This window comes from Lynx rufus, unplaced genomic scaffold (assembly GCF_022079265.1).
Source record: "Lynx rufus isolate CCGP_SWC_20201006 ecotype Redwood Valley unplaced genomic scaffold, mLynRuf1.p SCAF_13, whole genome shotgun sequence".
Classification (NCBI taxonomy): domain Eukaryota; kingdom Metazoa; phylum Chordata; class Mammalia; order Carnivora; family Felidae; genus Lynx; species Lynx rufus.
This window is the reverse complement of record NW_025814827.1, coordinates 44,826,517-44,850,396: the sequence shown is the minus strand read 5'-3', so window position 1 is coordinate 44,850,396 and position 23,880 is coordinate 44,826,517. Positions and strand designations below refer to the sequence as shown.

Sequence of the window (23,880 nt, the reverse complement as noted above, 5' to 3'; positions counted from 1 at the left end):
GACCGGGTAGAGGTCAAGCTCCCTCCCTCCTCCATCCATCCCACACTTCCCTCCGCCCATAACCAAGTGTAAACTGGTGCTTGCGCAGTGATTAGCAGCGGTGTTTCTCACTGAAGGGGAACTTAACTTGCCCTAGTGATCTGGGACAGGCATCTGCCCTTAACAGCTAGGGCGGCTCGGGTGCTGAACCCCGGTAGCACTAGACATTGCCTCACTTCCGATCCAGTTAATCTTTGAAGACGCCAGTGGTCCAAAGAAAGCCCGAATCCTAGGGGAGCTACGCCTTCCTTTGTAAAACCTGTCCCCCTCTTCCTCTCACGCTATCCTGTTGCTAGAGCAACTGTGGGCGTCACCAACCTGACCGCGGAAGTAGGACAAAAAGAGTACACGTCTCCAGGCCACGAACAGATCCATTGCGCAGGCGCATTAGCTTTCTCTGGCCGCAGCGCTCATTCTGTGGATGTATTCTGCGTCTGCGCATTAGTTGTTTCGCGCCCTGGCCTGCGTGTACGCCTGCGCAAAGTGGCAAATCGGAAAGGGCGGAGCTGGGCCACAGCGGTGCGCAGGCGCTAAGGCTACATCCGGTGTGGCCATCGGTTTCGCCAGGTGTTTGCGGAGGGCAGGCCGGAGGACCGAGTGTGTAGTCATGTCGGCGTCGGTAGTGTCCGTCATCTCGCGGTTCTTAGAAGAGTACTTGAGCTCCACTCCTCAGCGTCTGAAGTTGCTTGACGCGTACCTCCTGTACATACTGCTGACCGGGGCGCTGCAGTTCGGTTATTGCCTCCTCGTGGGGACCTTCCCCTTCAACTCTTTTCTCTCGGGCTTCATCTCTTGTGTGGGGAGCTTCATCCTAGCGGGTAATGATTCTATAAGTAATCGCAGTAATAATGTGTTTACTTTGGCGCACTGCTTTTATTCCCACAGCACTCTCTTTTGTATCAGCTCCCCGCCTCGTGACGTTATGAGAGGAGCTGCATTGCCCTCTTGTGAATGGGGAAATTGAGGCTCGGAAAAGGTACCACAAGCCTAATGCCAAACAGCCGCCTAGGAGCTGGAATTAAGTCTCTAGAAAAACCCTCTTCATGCTGCTTCTCAACTTGGTGATCCAGTACACTATGTTCCTATTGATCCAGGAAAACTCCATTTCAACTTTCACTTAGCTTTAACATATCTTTAAAGTTGGTAGACCTTTAAAATGGAAACCCAGCTCTGAAAGCATCTCTCTCAACTTGGCCTAATCACTCCTAACCGCCAGTGAAACATTGCAATGAACAGTGTAAGAAATATAAATACAGGTGGTTTGCTCATTGAATCAACCTTTACTTGACTTTGGCTTTTAGCTGCTTCTACTTATTTCTTGTGGATGAAACTGTTATTTCATTAGCCTGAACTCAGTTTTTATTCACATAGTTCTGTTTTAGCTTTTATTCTGATTCCCAGCATTTGATACCTTGTAGACAGTCATATTTAACAAGAGTTGACTGTCCCGTAAATTTTTGCCAAAATCTGACCTTTGTTGCCCAGTAGGAACTGTATGAATGCCAAGTTCAGGCTTGGCCCATGAGTGTTAGGTAGTCCACTTTATAGGTGGCCATCAGATGGCCTTTCCAGTCCCTGGTATCGCCTTCTCTCTGACTTTGAGAACATGCCAGAATTAATTTTTTTTCCCACTGTGATTATTATCAGGCCATCAATTGCATTTTGAATCAAATACAAATACTGTGATAAAAAGCTTTGGAGGTGCATCAGGTTTATGTTCCTTGTTCTTAATGAGTGTACAGTTTAGGTGGGGCACAGACAAAATACAGGATTAGAATTGTTAATTTATAGTGGTTCTCTGCTTATAGGTCTATAGAATGGCTTTTATACAAATGCTACTTCAGACTCAAACCAGAGATATTCTGCTTTCTCTCTCAAAACTTTAAGCCTGAAGACTTAATGACTTGTGCACTAGCTTGGTCTGGAGTTTGAGAGTTAATAGTCTGTTAGTTGGATGTTTCATTATGATTTTGAGTTTTGTCCTAGAGGACCAACACTAGGTTCTTTGTGGCAGCATCCTGGCTATCAGGAGTTCAAATGTTACCACCATCATATACCCCAGATGCACTACCCTTTTTGCTCCAGATTCCTGACCTATCCCATCTGCCCTCACCCTGCCCCCGACTTTTTGTGACTAGGATTTTTATTATCTAGGCTGGAGAAGGAATTTTGAGAACCTCCAGTGACTTTTGTTTGATGATTTTTGCCTTCCAGGTCTGCAGGAGTAGGAATAGGGTGGGGCCCAAGCTGATTAAAAAGAAAGTTTATTGCTGAAGTCTCCCTGGTTTCATAAGCCTCTTAAGGTTAAGAATGCTTCCTTAAGGCTATATGGAAGAGTGTGATTTACTGAAGAGTAGGTATGGACTACAGTTGTAGATTACTAATGTGATAAAACCAGAGCAAATTATTTTTATTTTTATTTTATTATCTTTAATGTTTATTTATTTATATGTTTTTTTGGGGGTGGCGGTGGGGAGAGAGAGACAGAGCATGAGCAGGGGAGAGGCAGAGAGAGAGGGAGACACAGAATCTGAAGCAGGCCCCAGAGTCTGAGATGTCAGCACAGAGCCTGATGCAGGGCTTGAAGCCATGAACTGCAAGATCGTGACCTGTGCTGAAGTTGGATGCTTAACCTACTGAGCCACCTAGGTGCCCCGGGAACAAATTCTTAAAGATGTTTATTTATTTTGAGAGTGAGAGTGGTGTCCATGTGAGATTGGAGATGGGCAGAGGGAGAGCGAGAGAGAATCCCAAGCAGGCTCTGTGAGATCATGATGTGAGCTGAATCAAGTCAGATACTTAACCAACTGAGCCTCCCAGGCACCCGAAAACCAGAAGATTTTTTGAGCAGATAATTTTTCCTGTTTTTGAAGCTATTGTATCTACAGTTGAGTTGGCAGACTCCCTACCCACCTCCCTAGTAAGAAATCATAGCTTGTCTTTGAAGAGAATGTCTGTGAAAGGGCACTTTATTAGTGGAGTCAATGTGGGGGATTGGGATTTCCAAAACTGTTAGATTACAGGTAATTGGGCCAGAGAAATGAAAGTTGCTTCAGGAAAAGAAAGCATTCATCACAGTTCATAGTTACCATCAAAGGGTATCATCTTCATTTCTTTTGACAACGTTGCCCTTATTAAATGCCCTTACTACCTCTCTGCTCATTGTTAGCCCAGATCCTCAACAGGAGAGGTTTTAAAGTGTGTGTGTATGTTTAATATTTATTTTTTGAGAGAGGGGGACAAGGATCTGAAGCATGCTCCACACTGCATACAGTGAGCCCCAATGCGGTGCTCAAACTCAAAAACTGTGAGATCATGACCTGAGCTGAAGTCATGCTCAACTGACTGAGCTGCCCAGGTGCCCCTCAACAGGAGATATTTTAATGGGAAATTTGAAATTTGGAGTTTATCCTTTGTTGTGATTGTTGGGAAGGGAAGCCTTGTACCTGTTTATGGTGCTGGGTTGCTAATTTTCCTGTGGTTTCCTGTTGGAAGAGGAGGGAGGAGGCCATTTAGCTAGAGAATGGGATTGTAGGAGGTTATGTTGAAAGTTTAGGTAGTGCGGATGCTAGAGCTTTGAGTGCCAGCCCAAAGATTTTATTCTGTAGGTAATGGGAAAGCATCTCAGGATTTAGATTTTATTTTATTTTACTTTATTTTATTTTTATTTATTTACTTAACTTATGCAATCTCTACACCCAGTGTGGGGCTTGAACTCAAAACCTGGAGACCTAGAGTTGCACGCTTTTCTGACTGAGCCAGCCAGGTGCCTCCCCCTCTACTCCCTGCTTTTTTTCTAAATTTGAGTAAGGGAGAGACTTACAATTGGTGTTAGCCTACAGTGATGAATTGGAGGGAAAACTTACTTTGTCTGGTTTCCTAATTTCTTTTTGGCAGCCTGTTTTGTTCCATTCCTTCTACATGTGTTAATTTAACATATGTTCTTTGGAAATTGATCAGTATATTTTTAACTAATATAGAATGTTATCACACTTTTTTTCTTTTTTCTTTCTTTTTTTTACTGTCACGTTTTTAAAAAACCTGGTGTTATTTGGTCTCAGTGAAAATAGTCTGTTTTCTTCTATTCCCTTATGGCTAGGAGACTTACCTGTGGTTTCAAGGAGCCAGAGGTAGAAAATTGCCATTGAGAAATCTTTTTTTTTTTTGGATCAACAGTGTAAAGTATAGTAAGCTTGAAAAGACAGATTTCAAATTTCCTTAGCAGCTGACTGTTTATCTTATGGTTAGATATGTAGCTGAGGACATCTGTCCCTTTGTTAGAGTAACATTCCCGGGTTGGCAGCCCTTCTAGTTTCCTTTTTTACCCTAAGTGAAATCCCTCTTTCTACTCATTCAGAGTACTATTTAGGAGAGATAAGCAGAAAACATGAAGATTTTTAAAAATAAGTCTTTGATCTTGAAATCACTTTTTAAGTCATTTTACAACTTTGATTTATTTTATTGTCTAATCCATATGAAACAGTTTTGGATTAAAAAAAATAGTTCGTTTCTTCCAGTGTACAAATCCAAAAGCAGTTTGAATTTAAAGGGCAAGGAGGCCTAATCCAGAGTATTTATCTCATGGGAGCTATTGGGCCATGTGGACTGGGGTCCAGCATTTCTTTGGGAATTATCTATCAGATTTATGGGCCCTAATATTATCTACCATAACTGCTATCCCAGAGATTGGAAGTTTGCTAACCTTGTGCCTGTTTCTAAATCTCTTTCATATCTGTAGCTAGCTCTCCATCCTCAGTGACCAAGGCTCTCAGTATCTCTTGTTTATTTAGTTTTTATTAAAAATTTTTTAATGTTTATTTTTATGAGAGGGAGGGACCGAGCATGAGCAGGGGAGGGGCAGAGATAGAGGGAGACACAGAATTTGAAGCAGGCTCCAGGCTCTGAGCTGTCAGCACAGAGCCTGATGCAAGGCTTGAACTCACAAACTGCGAGATCATTACCTGAGCCACAGTCGGATGCTTAACCGACTGAACCACCCAGGCACCCCTCAATATCCCTTATTTAGACCACTGTAATCTTCCTCACTTGTCTCCCAGCCTCTGGTCTCTCTCCCTCCAGTCTGTCTTCCATTTGTGTTTGTGGGCTCGATTTGACTTGCAAATCAGATCATTGCACTCCCTGCATAAAATTTATCAGTGTCCCAGTGAAAAATCAAAAACCTTAAAAAAACTTATTTGTTTGTTTGTTTTTGAGAGAGACAGAGACAGTGTGAGCAGGGGAAGGGCAGAGAGAGGAGACACAGAATCTGAAGCTGGCTCTAGGCTCTGAGCTGTCAGCATAGAGACCGACACAGGACTCGAACTCATGAACCATGAGATCATGACCTGAGCTGAAGTTGGAAGTTTAACCAACTGAGCCACCCAGGTGCCCTTAAAAATCTTTTTCATGGCACCAGGCTCTTTCATGATCTGATCCCATCTATATCTCCAGTTTCACTTCTTGTCTCTGCTTCCTCTGTACTTCATACCCTAGCATTAGTTACTTGATATTCTCTGAACGTGCTGTGATGTCTCAAGCTATTTTACTTTTGCTTGACTGCCTGCGAAATTCCTTTGTTTCTTAGCTTAGCTCAAGTGCTGCTTCCCTTTGGAACCGTTCCCTGACTCCTCCAGCAGATTTTGGTCTTTTTTCTATATTCTTATTTCACGTGTGTGTGTGTGTGAGAGAGAGAGAGAGGGTGGGAGGTAGGTGTGGCACTTTGATACTGTGCTGTATATATTTGTGTGTCTGTCTTCACTCTGGAAGATGGGCCTCTTGAGGAAAGGGACTGTCTTTTCATCTGTTCATCTTCATTGCTTAACACTGTATATGTTAAATCGTGAGTGTGCCCGTAATAATTAAGTGGATACTAAACAGTTATGTGCCATATTCTCTGCCATATACTGAGGATGAGCTGTGAGACCCACAGACATGGTCTCTGCTGTCCTAGAGTTTATAATCTAGTGGGAGATACAGACAAGTACCTGGATGGAGTGCTCTGATGGAGAAGTATGGTGAAAATAGGCACATGGGCACACATATAGGACCACTTACCCAGTGGTCCTATATTACTCCCTTAAGTGTTTGCTTTTCCAAAATAATGCATTATAACTTCTCTCTTAACTCTCTTCTGTATATCCTCTTTTCCTTTATTCTCAGTTGATGATCTTGTTTTATTTACTTTTTTACTAAAAAGGTAGACAGGAATCCTTTCATCTTCCCAGCAAGGAATCCTAGCAGCACATCTGCACCTGTACCCTTACTCTTTGACTTCCCATGATAATGGTTGATGTGTCTCTTTCCTGTCCAATGCCAGCTCCTTCACTTGGGTAGTGTTCTCTTGTTCCCTCAGGGACTCAACTTCTGCAATCATCTTTTCATTCTGCATTATTATTTCTCTCTCAGCAGTTCTTCCTGCCCACGGGTCCTGTCCTCATGCTTTAATAAAATCACCTTTTTGCACCAAAAACAAAACAAAACAAAACAAAACACTCAACCCCTCCCCCCCCCCCCCCAAAAAAAAGCCTCTCTCTCTACTGGATCATTTCCATCATATATGCAGACTCTAATATTATCCAATTAAGGGCAGCCTGGGTGGCTCAGTCAGTTAAGCATCCGACTGTTGATTTTGACTCAGCTTATGATCTTACAGTTTGTGGGTTTGAGCTCCATGTCGGGCTCTGCACTGATGGCATGGAGCCTGCTTGGAATTCTCTCCCTCTCTTTATCCCTTCCCCTGCTCACACGCTCACATTCTCTCTCTCTCCCAAGAATAAACAAATAAAAAAAAAATTGGTCCCAGAAACCCCTCCAGCTGCCATTCCATTTCTTCCCCATCATCACAGAATGCCTTGATAGAATAGTTGCTGTTTCTTTCTCACTTTCTGTTCATTCCTTACCCCACTCTTGAGGTGGTCTATTCCACCGCTCAGTGAAACTGCTTGCCATCTTGCCAAACCTAATGGCCATCTATTTCACTTTGCCTGAATGTGCAACAACATTTAGTATTTAACATGGTTGGCTGCTGCCTCCTGTTGGAAGTACTTTCTTCTTGAAGCTTTTATAGCACTACACTCTCCTGGTTGTTCCTTCTCACCTCATTGGTTTTCCCTTCCTACTGTTTGTGCTAGGTACTTCTCTGTCTGAGGACATGATGCTAGATACCTCCTGTTCTCCAGTTTCTTTCCATAGGTGAGTTTAATGTCTATATAACTACAATTTACCACATTGATGTTTTTAGTTCTGACCCATTCCCTGCATTCCAAATTAGTAAATCCTCTTGCCTCATCTTCACGTGATGTCTTGCCTGAAACTCCAAATTGAACCTTTCCTTGTTTTATTTTCTTCATAGCACATAATCACTACCCGATATTTCCTTGTTTATTTGCTTACTTATTATATGTTTCTATTAGAGTGTAAGTTTCTTGGGAGCCAGACTCTTGTCTGTCTTGTTCTGTGCCATGTTCCCGGCACCTGGGGTGATGCATGGCACATAATAGGTGCTCAGTAAATAATTTGCTGGATGAATGAACATTTAAGGAGATAGATTGAATTAGGACTGCTTAAATGAAGTTGTCTGCCTTAGGAGGTAGTAAATTTCCATCTTTGGAAGTGCTTAGGGAGAGACTGAATGATCATTTGTGGAGGAGCTTTTTGAACAGATTTTCTTTGCCATGTTTGTATCCCAGTGCTTATGAGGGATAGGACACCCCTATCAGTAACACAGGTTCTGGAAGGTTTGTAATTCCTTACCTAGGGATGGCTTATCAGGTTCTAGTAGTGGTGAGTATACTTTGGAAAACTTCCCAGGTGATCATGCACCTTCCGCCAGTATGCCCCACCCCCCCCCCTTCTTGGGCATTTTATGTATCAGATGGGTATTTGCCTTTATAACTCCAAGGTCCTTTCTGTCTCCATGGAACTCTGATTCTTACGCTGTCAATAAAATAAGGTGGCTTACTGTGATTGTAGTAATGAAAACGCATCAATTCATTACCTTACCCACCTTCACAGGGAGCTTCTCTTTTGTCCCCTCATATTTTCTGAAACAGAACTCTGTCCCCACCCTCCATCTCTAGAGCCACTGTTACTAGTTTGGTATCTATTTCTCCATATTTTTTCCCAGGTTCCAACTAACCGAAATGAGAAAATATCTTTTTCTTAAGAGAAATGGAGAATGGAATAATTTTTTGGCTTTTTTTTTTCTTTCACTTAATATATCTCGGTTGTCTTTACTGTCAGGATATAGAGAATTTATCTCTCTTTTTTGAAATAATTGCATAGGATTTCATTGCATGTCTGTAGTGTAATTTATTGAAATAATCCCCTTGATGACATTTGGACTGTTTTCACTTTTTTTTTTCCAACTTTATGAACATGCTGTTAGAAATTCTTTGTTCTGCTAGACAAATTCCTTATTCAAAAAGTAAAAACATTTAAAATTTTAATGGATATTGCCAACTCTCTCAAATGGTTGAACCAGTCTGTACTCTCCACAGCGGGATTTTAATTGGTTGCCCTTGCTTCAGTCAGTGTCCTTCATATTTTGAAGAGTCCAGGTGCTTGAAAAGATCAGTAGTGTTTCACAGTATTTACATGTTTAAGCATAATGAAAACTGTTGCCATGGTAATGGCCTCTGGAGAACTAATCTGGTAGTTTTCTGATCTTTGGGTTAGATCTCAGTTCATTTCGTTTTCTTGGTTGGTGATGTAAGGGCTGTTAGCCTGAAGCAAATTTAGATTTTCTTCAGTAGTGTAATTATTTAACACAGGCATAAAGATATTTTGGAAAAGTGTACTCGTAGAGCTTCCATTTCATGTCAAATGGTGACTGTGGCTAATGTATCAGGTTGGCATCTTCAAGGATCTAGAGTGTGGCAGTGGAGAGTTCTCTGTCAACGTTATATAGTTTAGATCTCTTGCCTTTTTTTGAGACAAGCAGCTGCTAGAACTTTAATATCAAAGATGATAACTATGAGGTCCTCATGGATAAGCATCTTCTATTTATGGTCTGTGCTATCCAATATTATGCACATTTTATTAGAAAATAATTCATTTTGGGGTGCCTGGGTGGCTCAGTCGATTAAGCATCCGACTCTTGATTTTGGCTCAGGTCATGATCTTGCAGTTTTATGGGCTTGAGCCCTGCATAGATCTCTGTGCACTGACCGTGTGGAGTCTGCTTGGGATTCTCTCTCTCCCTCTCTCTCTCTGCCCCTCCCCTGCTCATACATGCACTCTCTTTCTCAAAATAAATAAATGAGCTAAAAAAAAAATTCACAGTTTTATAACTTTTTGTCATTCAGCCCGGCCTCTTTGTTACTGCCTCACCTACACCCCAATCGAGGTGTAATTATAAATTTAAGTCAGGAGATAGGAGAGTTCTGAAGATATGTTAGTAATATATATCTTTTTCTGAGTGAGCTTTTGGTTTTTAACCTGAAACATCATATTTTTTTCTTTTAACTTAAACATGAACATAAAACTGGGTTGTACCATCATGAATTCTTAAATTCACCTGTCTGGCCGGCACCCAGAGCAGAACATTACCAGCACCTAGAGCCCTCCTTGCACCTTCCCAGTCATTCCTCTTCCTGTGAAAGAGGCTTATATGGTTTATATTTTCGTGGATTGGTTTGCCTCCTGTTAAACTGTATATAGATGGGATCATACAGCATGGGTTTTTTGGTGTCTGGATTGTGTTGCTTAACATATTTGTGGGAGGTCTTCATGTTGTGAAGTTCTTTTTCACTGCTGCATGGTACTTTATTGTGTGCATATGCCATAGTTTATCCATTTGCCTGTTGAGAGACATTTAGTTTATTTCTCGTTTGGGGCTGTCCTGGGTATCATTCCTGTATGTGCCTTTGGATGCACTTATGCATCATTTCTGTTAGAATTACTGGGACGTAGAGTATGGGTGTGTTCATTAGCAGTCATATTTGTGTTTTTTTCTAGATAATCATTTTCATGTTTTGCTTCTTGTGCAGTTTGCCTCAGGATACAGATCAACCCACAGAACAAAGCGGATTTCCAAGGCATCTCCCCAGAACGAGCTTTTGCTGATTTTCTCTTTGCCAGCACCATCCTGCACCTTGTCGTAATGAACTTCGTTGGCTGAATTACTCCCATTTACTTAATTGAGGAGTAGGAGGCTAGAAGAATGTAAGTAGTGATCATAGCCCTTGTGCCATAATGTTGATTTTAGGCATGGAAGTTGAGTGTGGCTGGTTTTGATTATAGTTGCCCGGTTTCCCATATTGCTGATAAGACATTTGCAGAATTTTCTATTGGAATGCAAAGCATTAATCTGATCGTGAGTCTTCAGTGCTGTCTCTCTTGGTCATTGCCTTCTCTTCTCACTGTTTTGCAAATCATTAAGATAACAGAAAGTAAGACTTTGCCTGTAGCTAATACCTAAGTTTCTGCATCAGTAACTTCATGAAAATAATGGAAATCTTGGAAGAGACATAAATTGTAGGTTCTGCCTGGAGATTTGCTCTATAATTTTTTTCTTTGATCTCAGGTAACTTTTAAATGCTGGGCCATTGTTCCCCTAGTAGAGTGCTCACATCTGGTAGACATCCAGTATATGCTGAATGAAGGACTGTGGCCATTTGCTAATAATGTGTGCTAAAGTGGAAATAAATGGGGAAATTGGATTAGCTTGGGGGAAGACTTTAAAATATATGATGAGATGTCATTTGGTTCGTTTGCCATTTTCCCTTTATTAGCGTGGAACTCCTTTTTCTCTAAACTCTGATGTAGAATCTCAGTGTATAAAACAGCAATGGAGCTGGAGTTGTTTTGATTGACAGAATTGAAAAGCCCTCTCTGCTTGGCCTTTCTTCCTCCCAAGCAGAATCCTAAATCTCTAAGAAGCACATGAGTGGTTTCCAAACTGTGTGTTGACACTGTTATTTTATATATGAGAAAACAGAGGCCTTCTGTGGCCACACAGCTAGGTGGTTGCAGAGTGGTGCCTTCCCTAGTGGTGCTCTTGGCCCAGTGCTCCTCTAGTACCCTACCTGGCTTACGATGAGTGAATGCGCTCTTTTCTTTGCCTTTCCATCATAACATTTAGTGTTGCTATTGGGTGGTAGGAAAAAAAAGAACCTTAGGAAATGTTATCCTTTTTTGGGGAAAAGTATCCTAGGACTAGCCTATGTCACTAAGAAATCTGTCATGTTTGTACTAATCAGCAGTATAACACAAGAGTTAGTGACTGTGTCCAAAGTGTATGCAATAATGCGACAAGGACTGTACATTAACTTCTGGCATGAATGAATCAGTTGCTTACAGTGTTCCATGGATTCTTTTTGTTGATAACTGCTTCAAAAACAGTTCTGTTAATTCAGGTAAGGTTTCATTTTTGGTAGTGGTAAGTTGACAGAAATTGTTTATTTCAGTGAAAAAGTTTGAGAAGTACTTCTTTCTACTATTCTGATACAGTTTAACTCTTTGGAAACCTGATCAGGGCTTGAGTTGTCCCCCTCCCTCCCCTTACCACACCTTCTATGTGGCAGTCAGTGCCTTGTTACTGGGAATACAAACAAAAGTAAAATGTGGCTCTTAACTTTTCTAGTAGAGGAGAAGGCCTATAAACATAGCAGTTAAAATTCAGCATAGTTAGAGCCACACCAAAGATCTGAACAAAGTACTGTGGGAGTCCAGAGAAGGGAGCTATATGCCATTTGGGAGCAGAGGCAGCAGACAAAGTATCTGAGGATGATAACTCTTTGAGTACAGCTAAAAAACCAAACCACCAACATTGACCTTATACTTGCAAACCTCATGAGTGACTCTTGGGCTCTCTGATAGTAACCTTGCTGGGAAAGTCATAAGTGTTTTGACTGATTTGCTTTAGATTACTAAAATTATTTTTTCTAGAGGAGTCATGTGTATGCTTAGGAAGGGAACAGAGCAAACAGTTCAAGGGTGTTCTTTAGGCTCAGGGAGATACCAAATCATGGAAAATGATTTCCTATGGCCGACGTGATTGGAAGAGGACTCTGCTGCAGAGAGCTTAGTATTTCAAAATTATGACAAAAACAGAGACAAAAAAGCAGGCTCAGCGGGAATTGCATACTGCAGACCATATTAACAACGTAGGGCCACTTGTTCAACTGGGAATTAATGGGCCCAAGGTAGAGCAAAATCTTCCAATCCCAGATTACAGTGGTAAATCATTCTGTAGAGAGTATGCTCATTGAAAAATCCTTTTTTCAGACATTGCCCAAAAGATTTTTCACAAAGATCATTTGTTTGACACAGGTTATACTCTCCTACTTTTAAACCTGTATCTATTTTCCCTTTTTATGTGCTTCTTTTTATTTTAGCTTTTTTTTATTTTTAAAAAGTTTATTTTTGAGAGAGAGAGCAAGCAGGGAAGGGGCTGAGAGAGAGGGAGACACAGAATCTGAAGCAGACTCCAGGCTCTGAGCTGTCAGTACAGACCCCGACGTGGGACTAGAACCCACAAACTGTAAGATCATGACCTGAGCTGAAGTTGGATGCTTAACCGACTGAGCCACTCAGATGCCCCTAACTCTTTTTTTAAGTTTATTATTTATTTTGAGAGAAAGCAGGGGAAGGGACAGAGACAGAGGGAGAAAGATGCTGTCAGTGCAGAGCCTGACATGGGGCTTGAACTCATGAACTGTGAGATCCTGACCTGAGCCAAAATCAAGAGCTGGATGCTTAACCAACTGAGCCGCCTAGGCACCCCTTCCCTTTTTATGTGTAGTGTGCCAAAACACTTTTAAAATATTTTCCAAGTAAGTTCTCAATATTTGTACCAACTCAGAAGGTAGAACAAAACAGATTGAACATTCTCTATACTTGCCAAGTACATTGAGGGTTGGGTATAAAAAGAATAAACATCTATAGTGTACGCTCTTGTATGAATTTGAGGATGACATTTAAAACTATCAGCTACTCTGAAAAAAGGCAGATCAGAAGAAAATGGCATTGAGTTGAAAAAATAAATATTCAAGAAGTAACTAAATTAACATACAGATAGAGCTCACCATAGGTCAGGATTTAAGTGCTTCTTGTTCTGTGTCTTTTATTTATTTTTTATTTTTTAAAAGTTTATTTATTTATTTTGGGAGAGAGTTCGAGCTGGGGAGAGAGGCAGAGAGGGAGAATTCTGCGGGGCTTAATCCCACAAACCACAAGATCATGACCTGAGCCGAAATCAAGAGTTGGACACTTAACTGATTGAGCCACCCAGGCACCCATGTCTTACTTTAATTTTAAAATAACCTCATGAGGGGGGCACTTGGGTGGCTCAGTCAGTTGAGCATTTGACTTGGGCTCAGGTCATGATCTCAGGGTTCGTGGGTTTGAGTCCCTGCATTGGGTTCTGTGCGAATAGCTCAGAGCCCGGAGCCTGCTTCAGATTGTTTCTTTCTCTCTGCCTCTCCCCTGCTCATTCTCTCTCTCTCTCTCTCTCTCTGTCTCTCTCTCTCAAAAATAAATAAAACATTAAAAAAAAAAAAGCCTGATAATCCACAGTGACTTCAAAAAAGTTTTCTTATACCCCATTTTTGCTTGTTTGTTTACTATAGAGTATTTGGCAATTGCAGAGTTAAAGAAGTGTGTTTAAAAAGTCAGCTATTGGGGCGCCTGGGTGGCTCAGTCAGTTAAGTGTCCATCTTTGGCTCAGGTCATCATCTCGCAGTCTGTGAGTTCGAGCCCTGCATCAGGCTCTGTGCTAACAGCTCAGAGCCTGGAGCCTGCTTCAGTTTACGTGTCTCCCTCTCTCTCTGCCCCATCCCCTGCTCACGCTTTGTCTCTCTCCATCTCTCAAAAATGAATAAACGTTAAGATTAAAAAAGAAAATCAGTTATTTATCACTGTGCTTTCCTTATTATTTTCTTTGCTTTTATTATAACAAGTTTAAAAAACACAGAAAAGTAGAAAGAATAACCTAACCAGTCGATGCTGGGAATTAAGATTTTGAACAGATTAGGGGTGCCTGGGTGTCTCAGTCAGTTAAGTGTCCAACTTTGGCTCAGGTCATGATCTCTTGGTTCGTGGGTTCAAGCCCCACATCAGAGCCTGGAGCCTGCTTCAGATTCTGTGTCTCCCTCTGTCTCTGCCCCTCCCCTGCTCGCACTCTGTCTCTGTCTCTCAAAAATAAATAAACATTAAAAAAAAAAAAAGATTTTGAACAGATTAGACATTGTAGATTCAGCTGAAGTTCCCTTCCCTCTGCTGGAAGACCTGAGCTTCATGACAATTTCATTCAGCTAGGACTAAGGTAAAACCTAGATCTATTAACACAGCCTTTTCCAACCTTTAGCCAGCCTATGTGGTCTCCCGAAAACCCATCCTGTGCCACTCAGTTGGCAGCACTGGTTATATAGTTGGCTAAAGTTTATTTATTTTGAGAGAGAGAAAGAGAAAGAGAGAATCCCAAGCACGCTGCACACTGTCAGCGCAGAGCTCGATACGGGTCTCAAACTCATGAACCGTGAGATCATGACGGAGCTGAAGTCTGACGCTTGACCACATGAACCACCCAGACACCCCTTACTTTATTTTTAGGCAAACTCCACACCCAACGTGAGGCTCAAACTCAGTGACCCCAGAGATCAAGAGTCGCATGTTCTACTGACTGAGCCAGCCAGGCATACCACTCATGATAGTTTTTAGATGATCCTAAAAATGAAAATGCAAAAGTAAAAAATGCTCCTAGTGACCTTTGGAGTTGCTGATTAGTGTCTGGCACTTAGGTGGCTGTAAATTCATTTTGGATGAATTTATGACACAGTTCAGTAGATTTGAATATTTTAAAATTTACATACTATCTGTAAGTATTTCCTGTTTGTTTCTTTACGTCTGTGAAGTTCTTTTCAAAATTTGTCAGCTTCTCTGAGGTGTTCTGAAGGGAAATTAAGAAGAGGGACACAGCTCCATTGGATCACAGTTCGGGAAGGGAAGTTCCTGATGACAGGGTCCCTGGATCTGAGGGAATGTGAACTGGGCACAAGGGACAAACCTGAGCTTGGAAATGTGCTCAGCCCCTGGGGAGGTTGTTTGCAAAATGCTCCAATGCTCATGCTAAAATCTTATTAGTGTTGCTTTGTTTTTATAATAGAGACCATTCTCCCACAGATCTTTAAAAATTTATGGTGTTTAATCCTGGCTGGAACAAGGGGACTAACCGAGCTGGGCAGAACAGAATTCTGACAAGCAGTGCTATTTACAAACAATTGCTATTGGCTTTTTGAATTTATCAGGGGAGCACAGTAATCCCCTATTCTCTGTGGGGGATGTGTTCCAAGCCCCCCAGTGGATGCCTGAAACCACCAATAGCTCCGAACCCTATGTATACTATTGTTTTTCCTATATACATATACCTGTGGTAAAGTTCAGTTCATCAGTTAGGCCCAGTAAGAGGTTAACAACAGTTACGAATCACAAAATAGGACCATTATATACTGGAATTAAAGTGTTGTGACTATATTCTCTCTCAGAACATCTTACTGTTCTGTATTCACCCTGCTTGCGATGATGGGAGATGATAAAATGCCTATGTGATGAGATGGAGTGAGGTGAATGATGTAGGTGTTGTGACCTAGTATTAGGGTACTATTGACCTGACAGTACTTTAGAAGGAGGGTCATCTGCTTCCCCTGTGATGGACTGCAGTAATATGGAAAGGGAAACCTTGAATAAGGGGGTACTCCTGTGTAGTGTCCTAGAAAATTTCCTCTGGACGGGAATCTAAATATTCTTTAGGCTCTACTGCCACCTAGTGGGTCGTACATTTCCTGCCGAGAATGTACTACTACAAAGCAAAAGTTGAGTTGGGTGGGGGCTGGGTGGGGGTGGGGAACACTGATACCTTTGTGATAAAATCTAGTTTTTTTCCAGTCACAGGAGGGCAGCAGAGGTCCAAGTGGGCTTACATGCTAGGTGGGGGTTGCTTTACATTCTGACCACTGGTGGGCAGTGTGGAGTTAGGCTCCAAAGGTCATGCAACCTTAATGTGGCTTAGGGATTTTGTTATCCAGGGAAGACCTCAAGTGCACAGAGACCCACAGATTTTCCCTTTATTTCCTTTTCTTGTCAGTTGAAGAGCACCTTTTTGGTTCATTCTAGACCTGTTTTTGTTCCCAACATGACCTCCACTGGTAATAATCTTTAAGTTTTTTGAACGGGGGGGGGGGGGATGAGGGGGGGCGCTGTTCAGTTTTTATTTCATTTTCTCTTTGACACTTCCTCTTATTGAATTAGAGCTAGCTACCAAGTAAGTTCTCAAAAAAGGAACTATTCTAAATTTGTAGACTGTGTTTTGAGCTAAGCACACAGTATAATCTTTTTTTTTCCAGCCCCCTTTTTTCACCAGATGGAGGGGGAGATTCTGTACCCATTATTAAGGCCCTAAATCTGCTTATTTTATTTACTAAAAAACACTAGTTAACGACTAATTGGTGATTGAACTCTGTTTTGTATTTGGTCTGTTTAAAACTCTCAATAAAAAAAATATATTAAGTAGAGTTGTGTTTATGAAGTTCATTGCTGCCCTAACTCCTTACTCCATCCTTTCAGCTTGGATAATTCCTACCCAAGTTGTATAGGAGTCTTTTCTGGGGCCCATTGTGCATACCTGTAGTGCTGCATTTAGCCAGTAGTTATGAAACTGTTCATTTGCTTTCCTGTCTCTCCCACTGAACTCTTAAATTCCCTGAAGGACCTCAGGGCTTAGCATGAGGGGAACAGTCACTGTGCATGTTTGTTGAATGAGTGTATGAATAAATAAACCCTTTCAACTGTAAGAAAATGCTATAAAAATAGCTAAATCATTAGTTACATGGATGCTAAGACTTGGAAAGTGCTGTGGAAGAAAGAAGCCAAGGAAACAATTTGTTTGAAGGACTGTAGGGTAGAACACAAGCATGAGACTAGAAATTGGAAGGCCTGCATTGTAGAGTTTGCTCTGTTAACTAGTTGATTGGACAAATAAGCTTGTTTCTGAGGCCCAGTTTCCCTATGCACATCATCTGGATGTTCATCACTCTCTTGCAGCTGCTATAGCCTGTGATTATTAGAATTCATGATAGTTCCCAGTGTATTTCAGGGAGATTGTGCTGTTTGTGTGGATCCTCATTTGAGCTTTGCTTTTTTTTCTTCAGTTGCTTTTTATCTGTGTTACCAGATTTCCATCATCCATCCACAAGAGGTAGAAAGTTAGTGTCAGTATATACAACAAAATGCACAATGTTTGCATAAGACCTTCTACAAAATTAGGTAACATTTGGAAATGTTTTACGGTTATCATATTATCAGGCTTGTGGGACTCACATATACTCTTAGACACATTAACCCATGTGATCCTGTTGCCTCTTCCTGCAATGAGGTTGATGAATGATAGTATTCCTATTTTACACATGAGGTAATTAAACCTTAGTGAAATTTAATTTTTAAAAAGTAATCTCTACACCTAATGTGAGACTGGAACTCATGACCCCAGGATCTGGAGTCCCATGCTTCACCAACTGAGCCAGCCAAGTGCCCCCCAACCTTGGTGAATTTTAAATTAACTTGTCCAGGCCCTGGAACTGTTAAGTGACTGAGTGGCAACTTGATAACAGATACTTGACTCTAAACTTTCATATTCCTTCTTCTCTATTTTGTTCAGAGACTTTTGGATGACGAATTACATCTTCTTGTTAAAAGGTTTTCATTAAAAATGTTAAGCTTCTTTTTTTTCAATGAGAAAGCTTAGGAGAGATAAGAAAAGATGAAGGTAGGCTCTCTAAAATATTTCTGCTGGGCGCCTGGCCACCCATGTTGAGTGTAGAGATTACTTAAAATTAATAAATAAAATATTTCTACAAAGTTGGTCATCTTGGGTCCAGAAGACATGCTAGAGAAGGCAGATCAGGAGACCTTACTATCCAGAGGGGATGACCTTGGTGCAGTGCCCTCTAGTAGAACTCTGCAACGTGGAAATAGTTCTAAGTCTGTACCATCTGGTATGGTAGCCACTAGCCATGTGTTGTTAATGAACATTTGAAATGTGCCTGACTGAGGCACTGATTTTTACATTTTATTTAATTTTAACTAAGTTTAAATAGCCACGTATGGCTGGTGGCTTCAGTGTTAAAGACAGCACGGCCCTGGAAAAATCTATTATAAACTCCCAGTACCTACTGCTTTCCTCATCTATGAAATGAGAGGATCAGACTGCTTGATCTGTAAAGCCCCTCTCATTTTTAGAAACACATGATTTGTGCCTTCTGAGATTGTAGTGATTCACATTGAGCTCGGAACCTAGAATTTCTGCAGAATGGCCTTGATTCACATTTTCTTTAATTTCACTGTTAATTGGGTGACCGGGATCCAGGATGAGATGGGTTTGAAGGAAAATCAGTATTTGAGCCTATCTGCTCAGTGCTAGTGTCTGAATAGAGATGCTGCTGGAGAAGAATACGGATTCCAAATGGAAATGACCCTGTCTGGCATTATCTTTTGTGTCTATACAGAGAATAATTATTTTTAACTTTGTGTTGTGCCTGGCTTTCTTTTAAGGTGATTAGAGCAGACTGATCAGATGGCACTGTCTTTTCTGCATGGGTGACATAGACTGAAGAAGTCATGCTAATTTTTCTCAGTAGGTGCCTTCCATTTTGCATGTCTTGATACTATGGGAAGAAATTTGATTAGTTTCCTGAAATCTTCATCCCCTGGTTAGCAGTTGAAGCCATTCTTCTGAGCTGTTGAATAGTCCAGTTTTGTTAACATTTCAAAGAATCCTAGCTCCTCTGCTTTTAGAATACTATCTGGTAAATGTAGTTTTGTCTTAAAAGAAGGAAGCAGGTCTTTGTTAAGTAGAATTTTCTGAAAACCACTATCATGAGACTTAGGTCCTGAGTCATTTTTGCCTTCTAGATGGACCAGCCTTCGTGTGTGTCTTAGATTTGTTTGACTGTTTTAATACCATAGAAGCTTAAAACTTGACTTTTGTACTAAACTAGGATTTCTTTTATAATTCTGTCTCAAGGCTCCTCACTCAAATGATCCTATGTTCTAGTCTGCTCTCACCTGGGCCATTAGAACTGATGCATTCATAATTCATAGTCTGTGGCCAGAGTGTTTTTTTTTTTTTTTAATTAATTAATTATTTTTTTGAGAGGGAGAGAACACGAGCAGGGAAGGGGCAGAGAGAGAGAGAGGGGAACAGAGGATCCCAAGCAGGCTCTGCTGACAGCAGAGAGCCCGACGTAGGGCTCAAACCCACCAACTGTGAAATCCAACTGACCTGAGCTGAAGTTGGATGCTTAACTGACTGAGCCACCCAGACATCCTGAGAGAGTTTTTGCTTTAAGAAATTTGATGGAGTGGGGCACCTGGCTGGCTCAGTTTGTAGAGCATGTGACTCTTGATCTTGTGGTTGTGAGTTTGAGCCCCACATTGGGTGTAGACATTACTTAAAATTTTTTAAAAAAAGGAAGTTTGGTGGAGTGAATAGGTGAGTTTTAACAGGTCTGTTTGTTCACTGTGAACACTTTTCCTGGTTTTTTTTTTTTTTGCTCTTTTATGCATTTCTCACAATTCTATTGATATAAGAATGTTCTACAGTTCTGTATCATGTCTCTAAGTACCATTGTTACTGACATAAAAGCACTCTGGCTAGAAGTCTGATATCTTTCTATTAAGCTCTGATGCTAGAATCTCCAGGTCACCTTAACCGGTATGCAAAATAAGGTGATGCCCTTTTACCTGCCAGGATGGCTCAGCTCTTCTGAAAGGTAGTGTTTTCAAGCCCTTTTCAAGTCGTGGCAGCCAAAGAGGATTGCAGAATTTTAATGGCACACTGCAGGAGAAATGGCTACTGACGGCTCAGTGTGTTGGAGCCCCTAAATCTAAGGGGCCACTTTCTGGCTGCACCCTTAGCGCAGCACATGAGACGCTATGAGGAACCCATCTCACAGCTTACAGCTCGCATCTCAAGTGACTAGCAGTAGGGCAGCTGCTTCTCTTGGAGTTATCCTCCACCTTCTTGCCAAAAATAACCTTATCTGTCAGTGCAAATTATTTCTTCTCTTTCCGTGTTAAATTTGAGATTGGGAGTTTTTCTCTTTTTCTTTGGGAGTTTTTCTTTTACTTTTCTTTTACTCCCTGTTCTTCCAGCTGAAATGTAGTGCTTTGTAGGCTTTCTAGATCCAGAAAAGCCCTGGAGGCTCAATTGCAACCCCTTCCCCCCCCCCCCCCCCCAAAGAGTTTGTGAGCCAGAGAGGTCAGAGTGACTTCTGTTAAGTCACGTAGCTTATTAATTCTAGAGCGGAGTTGAAACCCAAGCCTGCAACTCTTAGTAAGTTTTGCCTTGGTGTGCTTGGGATTCAGATTTGAACATTCCTTTTTATGGATATCTCTGTAAAATGTTCTGTGAAGAATATTTGCTTTATTCTGGTTCTTCTGGCCTGGCTTAAATGCCATCCAGAATTTGGGAACCCCATAGTTGTCTTTTTCTTTGTGGGTTTAGAATTTTGTTGGAAGGATTTGGGGCCCTGTCTTGTAGTGTTTTAAGACATTTTTAAAAACCTTGGATATCTCTCTTACCTTTCTGCTTCTCTCTTTTAGGTTCACTTTTTGCTTTCCCCTGGATAAGAGCTTTTGAGATGGCAACTTGGACACGTGGATTTTCTTCAGATTTATACTTCCTACCGACTCTGATTTGGAATGTAGGTGGAGAGCCCAGAGAAGTTCCCTTGCTTCTGTGTTAGAGCAGTTTTGTAATGAGCATTTATGAAGATGGCCTCTACTTTCCATTAAGTGGGACCTCCTTTTTGCCTTTCAAATTAATAAACTCCATGCCACTCCTTCCTCTGCCTGTGGCTTTTTTTTTTTTATTTTTCTTCTTTACTGGTATTAAAATCCTTCTTTCCCTTCAGTCCTCTGCAGAGCTCTTTAGGAGTTGATAACTTGCAAATGTGAATCTGCTTCCTTGTTTTCATTAAGTATATCTGAAGTTAATGACAAAAGGCAGTGCTGAGGACCCTGGGAAATGACAGTCCTTTGTCTTTTCCCTGAGGCTGGTAATCCTTTACTAATCCCTCACTTGTTACAGGTGGTTCCATGCTTATGACACAATGCATTCCTGGAACTGCATCATTAAGCACTTTGTTAGAAATTGAACTAAGCGGGTACTTCCACATTTACATGTTTCAGCTTGCTTTGGTGGTGAAAAGTGGAATGTAACTCTTAGGCAGTGTTAACGGAGTGCAGGATGTGAGGGTTGTTTATGTGTTTGCTTATAGGAAATGGTACTCTTCAAACCACTTGCACAAATAATTCTCTCGTTTTGTTCTTTCAACTGTCTCGGGGGTTCTAATTCTCATGACATACGCGAAGAAATTAAAGATCAGTTTTGTCACTTGCTTAAGATCAGAAGTCCTGACACAGCTTGCGTAGAGCAATAGATCTGCTGGTTGAAGTGTAGGCATATTTATGTGTATCATGCTAGCAACTCTGTTTCCATCTTGGGTGCTATATATAGGAACTAAGCTATGCTGAGAATTCCACCATTTAAATTTAGCTGACTACTGAGATGAGGGGTTGTGCTCTAGAGGTTTTCCCAACTTGGCTGTACATTAAAATTGCTTGAGGAACTTCAAAATGAGAGCCCAGTGCTCAGGTCACACCCCAGACCAATTAAAAATCTTTGAGGGTGGCATCTGTATTAGGTACAGCTGATCCTCCTATACAGCCAAGTTGGAGAAGCCCTGGTCTGCATTCTTGCTACTCAAAATGTAGTTCTCTGACCAACAGAATCACCTAGGAACTTTGAAAAGGAGAGTCTCAAGCACCCGACCCCCCCCCCAGATCCTATAGCAGCAAAATCTTTAACATGGTTCTCATGTGATTCATGTGCATATTAAAATTTTTTAAAATCTTTAATCTTTATTTATTTTTGAGAGAGACAGAGTGCAAGCAGGGGAGGAACAGAGAGAGGGAGACAGAGAATCTGAAGCAGGCTCCAGGCTCCGAGCTGTCAGCACAGAGCCCAACGCGGGGCTCGAACTCATGAATTGTGAGATCATGACCTGAGCTGAAGTTGCTTAACCGACTGAACCACCCATGCACCCTTTAAATTTTTTTTTTTTTTCAACATTTATTTATTTTTGGGACAGAGACAGAGCATGAACGGGGGAGGGGCAGAGAGAGAGGGAGACACAGAATCGGAAACAGGCTCCAGGCTCTGAGCCATCAGCCCAGAGCCCGACGCGGGGCTCGAACTCACTGACCGCGAAATCATGACCTGGCTGAAGTCGGACGCTTAACCGACTGCGCCACCCAGGCGCCCCACCCATGCACCCTTTATGTGCATATTAAAGTTTGAGAAGCACTAAGCTAGAACAATGGTTCTCAAATTTTGGTATATCTCACAATTCTTAGAGATACTGGTTCACTAAAATTATCATTGAGCAATTTAATTTCCTTTAAATGGTATACCGATAAGCTTTATCAGGAGGCTTCTATTTTTAGCCTAGATTGATAAACAGGTATTTTGGATAAAAAGTCTGAACTTTGAGGCAAATGGGTCATAGTTTAACTGGAAATATAAATTTTATCAAGGAAGAACATCATAATTTTCAGAGACTTTAATGTACAGGTTTTGATGAGGGGAGCGTGAGGCAAGCTGAGGGCAAAGTACAGGGTAATAGCACCCAACCCCTCCCCCAAAATGGGATAGCCCGGCTACCCAAGAACAAAGGAAAGGGGTTTAAGTACTTGGCCATGGTGATGTGGGAAACTAAGGCAAATGAAAAATCAAATTCCCTTACTGCTTATAGCCCATTGACAAGTTCTTGAAACCGGCAGAGTGACCTCCCTCCAGGAGCTCAGCTGCCTCAGTGATGACACTTTGCTAGGAGCAAAAGGGAATCTTGCCTTAACATCCTGATCCCCCAGGACCCTGTAACATATAACATGTTATTTTTAACATATAAAAATTCCTTCGGAAGCTTCCTTTATCTCAACTCCTCCAAGATACATGCTGGCAATCATACTCCAAGCTTATGGCCCCCTGATATACATCTGAAGGGTCTCATGACTGAGGTTTTACTGAACGGAAATAAATTTTCCTAACAGCAGCTAGCCCCTCAAGGTCCTGGAAACCTTGCTTCCAAAATTCCTTAGAGACTTAAGCTGTCCCTAACTCCTTCCCAACCTGAGGGTATATAATCAGTTACCCATCACAACCCCACTGCAGCCCTTCCTGCCCACGGGTCCTGTCTCCATGCTTTAATAAAATCACCTTTTTGCACCAGTGTCTTCAAGAATTTTTTCTTGACTGTCCGTTCCAAACCCCACCATCACTCCCAAAACTTCATCAGGTTTTGTTTAATGCCTTTCAATGATCCTGTGATACATAGTTAATCGGGTTAGCTATTGTTTCAGAGGCCATTTAACCCACACCAGGGACCATCAACTGGAAACATTCATCTTTGAAGTGTCTTTTTCCCCATATGTAATAGGGCAAAATGCCTATAGAATGCTTTTGGAGTTCGGGTTTTTAAATTTAGTTAAAAACTCATTACAAGTGACTCACTTGTTTGACTTGCTCGGTGGTTCTCAGCTATGCATATACAGAAGAGTTAGCTTTGGAACTATTCCTTCAAGCTTAAAAGAATGTGTTACCCCTACTCTACTCCCCTAAAGGAGTTTCTGACTCTTAGGTGTTGTTTTTTTTTTTTTTTTTTTTTTTTTTTTTTTTTTTTTTAGCTGAAGTAGCTAAAGACATGGTAGATGAGAGGCACTGAACCAGGATAGGTAATCTGTTCATTAGATGCCTCTTCTTATTTCTGGACCTTTCTTAATACC

General features: G+C 41.3%; 1 protein-coding gene across 1 annotated transcript; it reads left to right on the top strand.

Moving 5' to 3' along the window:
* The first annotated feature begins 581 nt into the window (after positions 1 to 581).
* DAD1 (defender against cell death 1) lies at positions 582 to 20,879 on the top strand. The gene is made up of 3 exons (XM_047075426.1): positions 582 to 857; positions 10,029 to 10,203; positions 20,638 to 20,879. Exons 1-2 carry the CDS (start codon positions 647 to 649, stop codon positions 10,157 to 10,159), a joined length of 342 nt encoding a protein of 113 aa, XP_046931382.1. The 5' UTR covers positions 582 to 646; the 3' UTR covers positions 10,160 to 10,203; positions 20,638 to 20,879.
* The last annotated feature ends 3,001 nt before the right edge of the window (positions 20,880 to 23,880 follow it).

Excerpts from the sequence above, each read along its gene's own strand:
- DAD1 (XM_047075426.1), top strand. The coding sequence starts at position 647 with ATGTCGGCGTCGGTAGTGTCCGTCATCTCGCGGTTCTTAGAAGAGTAC. Across the intron at positions 858-10,028 it reads GGGGAGCTTCATCCTAGCGG|TTTGCCTCAGGATACAGATC; the intron begins GTAATGATTCTA and ends CTTCTTGTGCAG.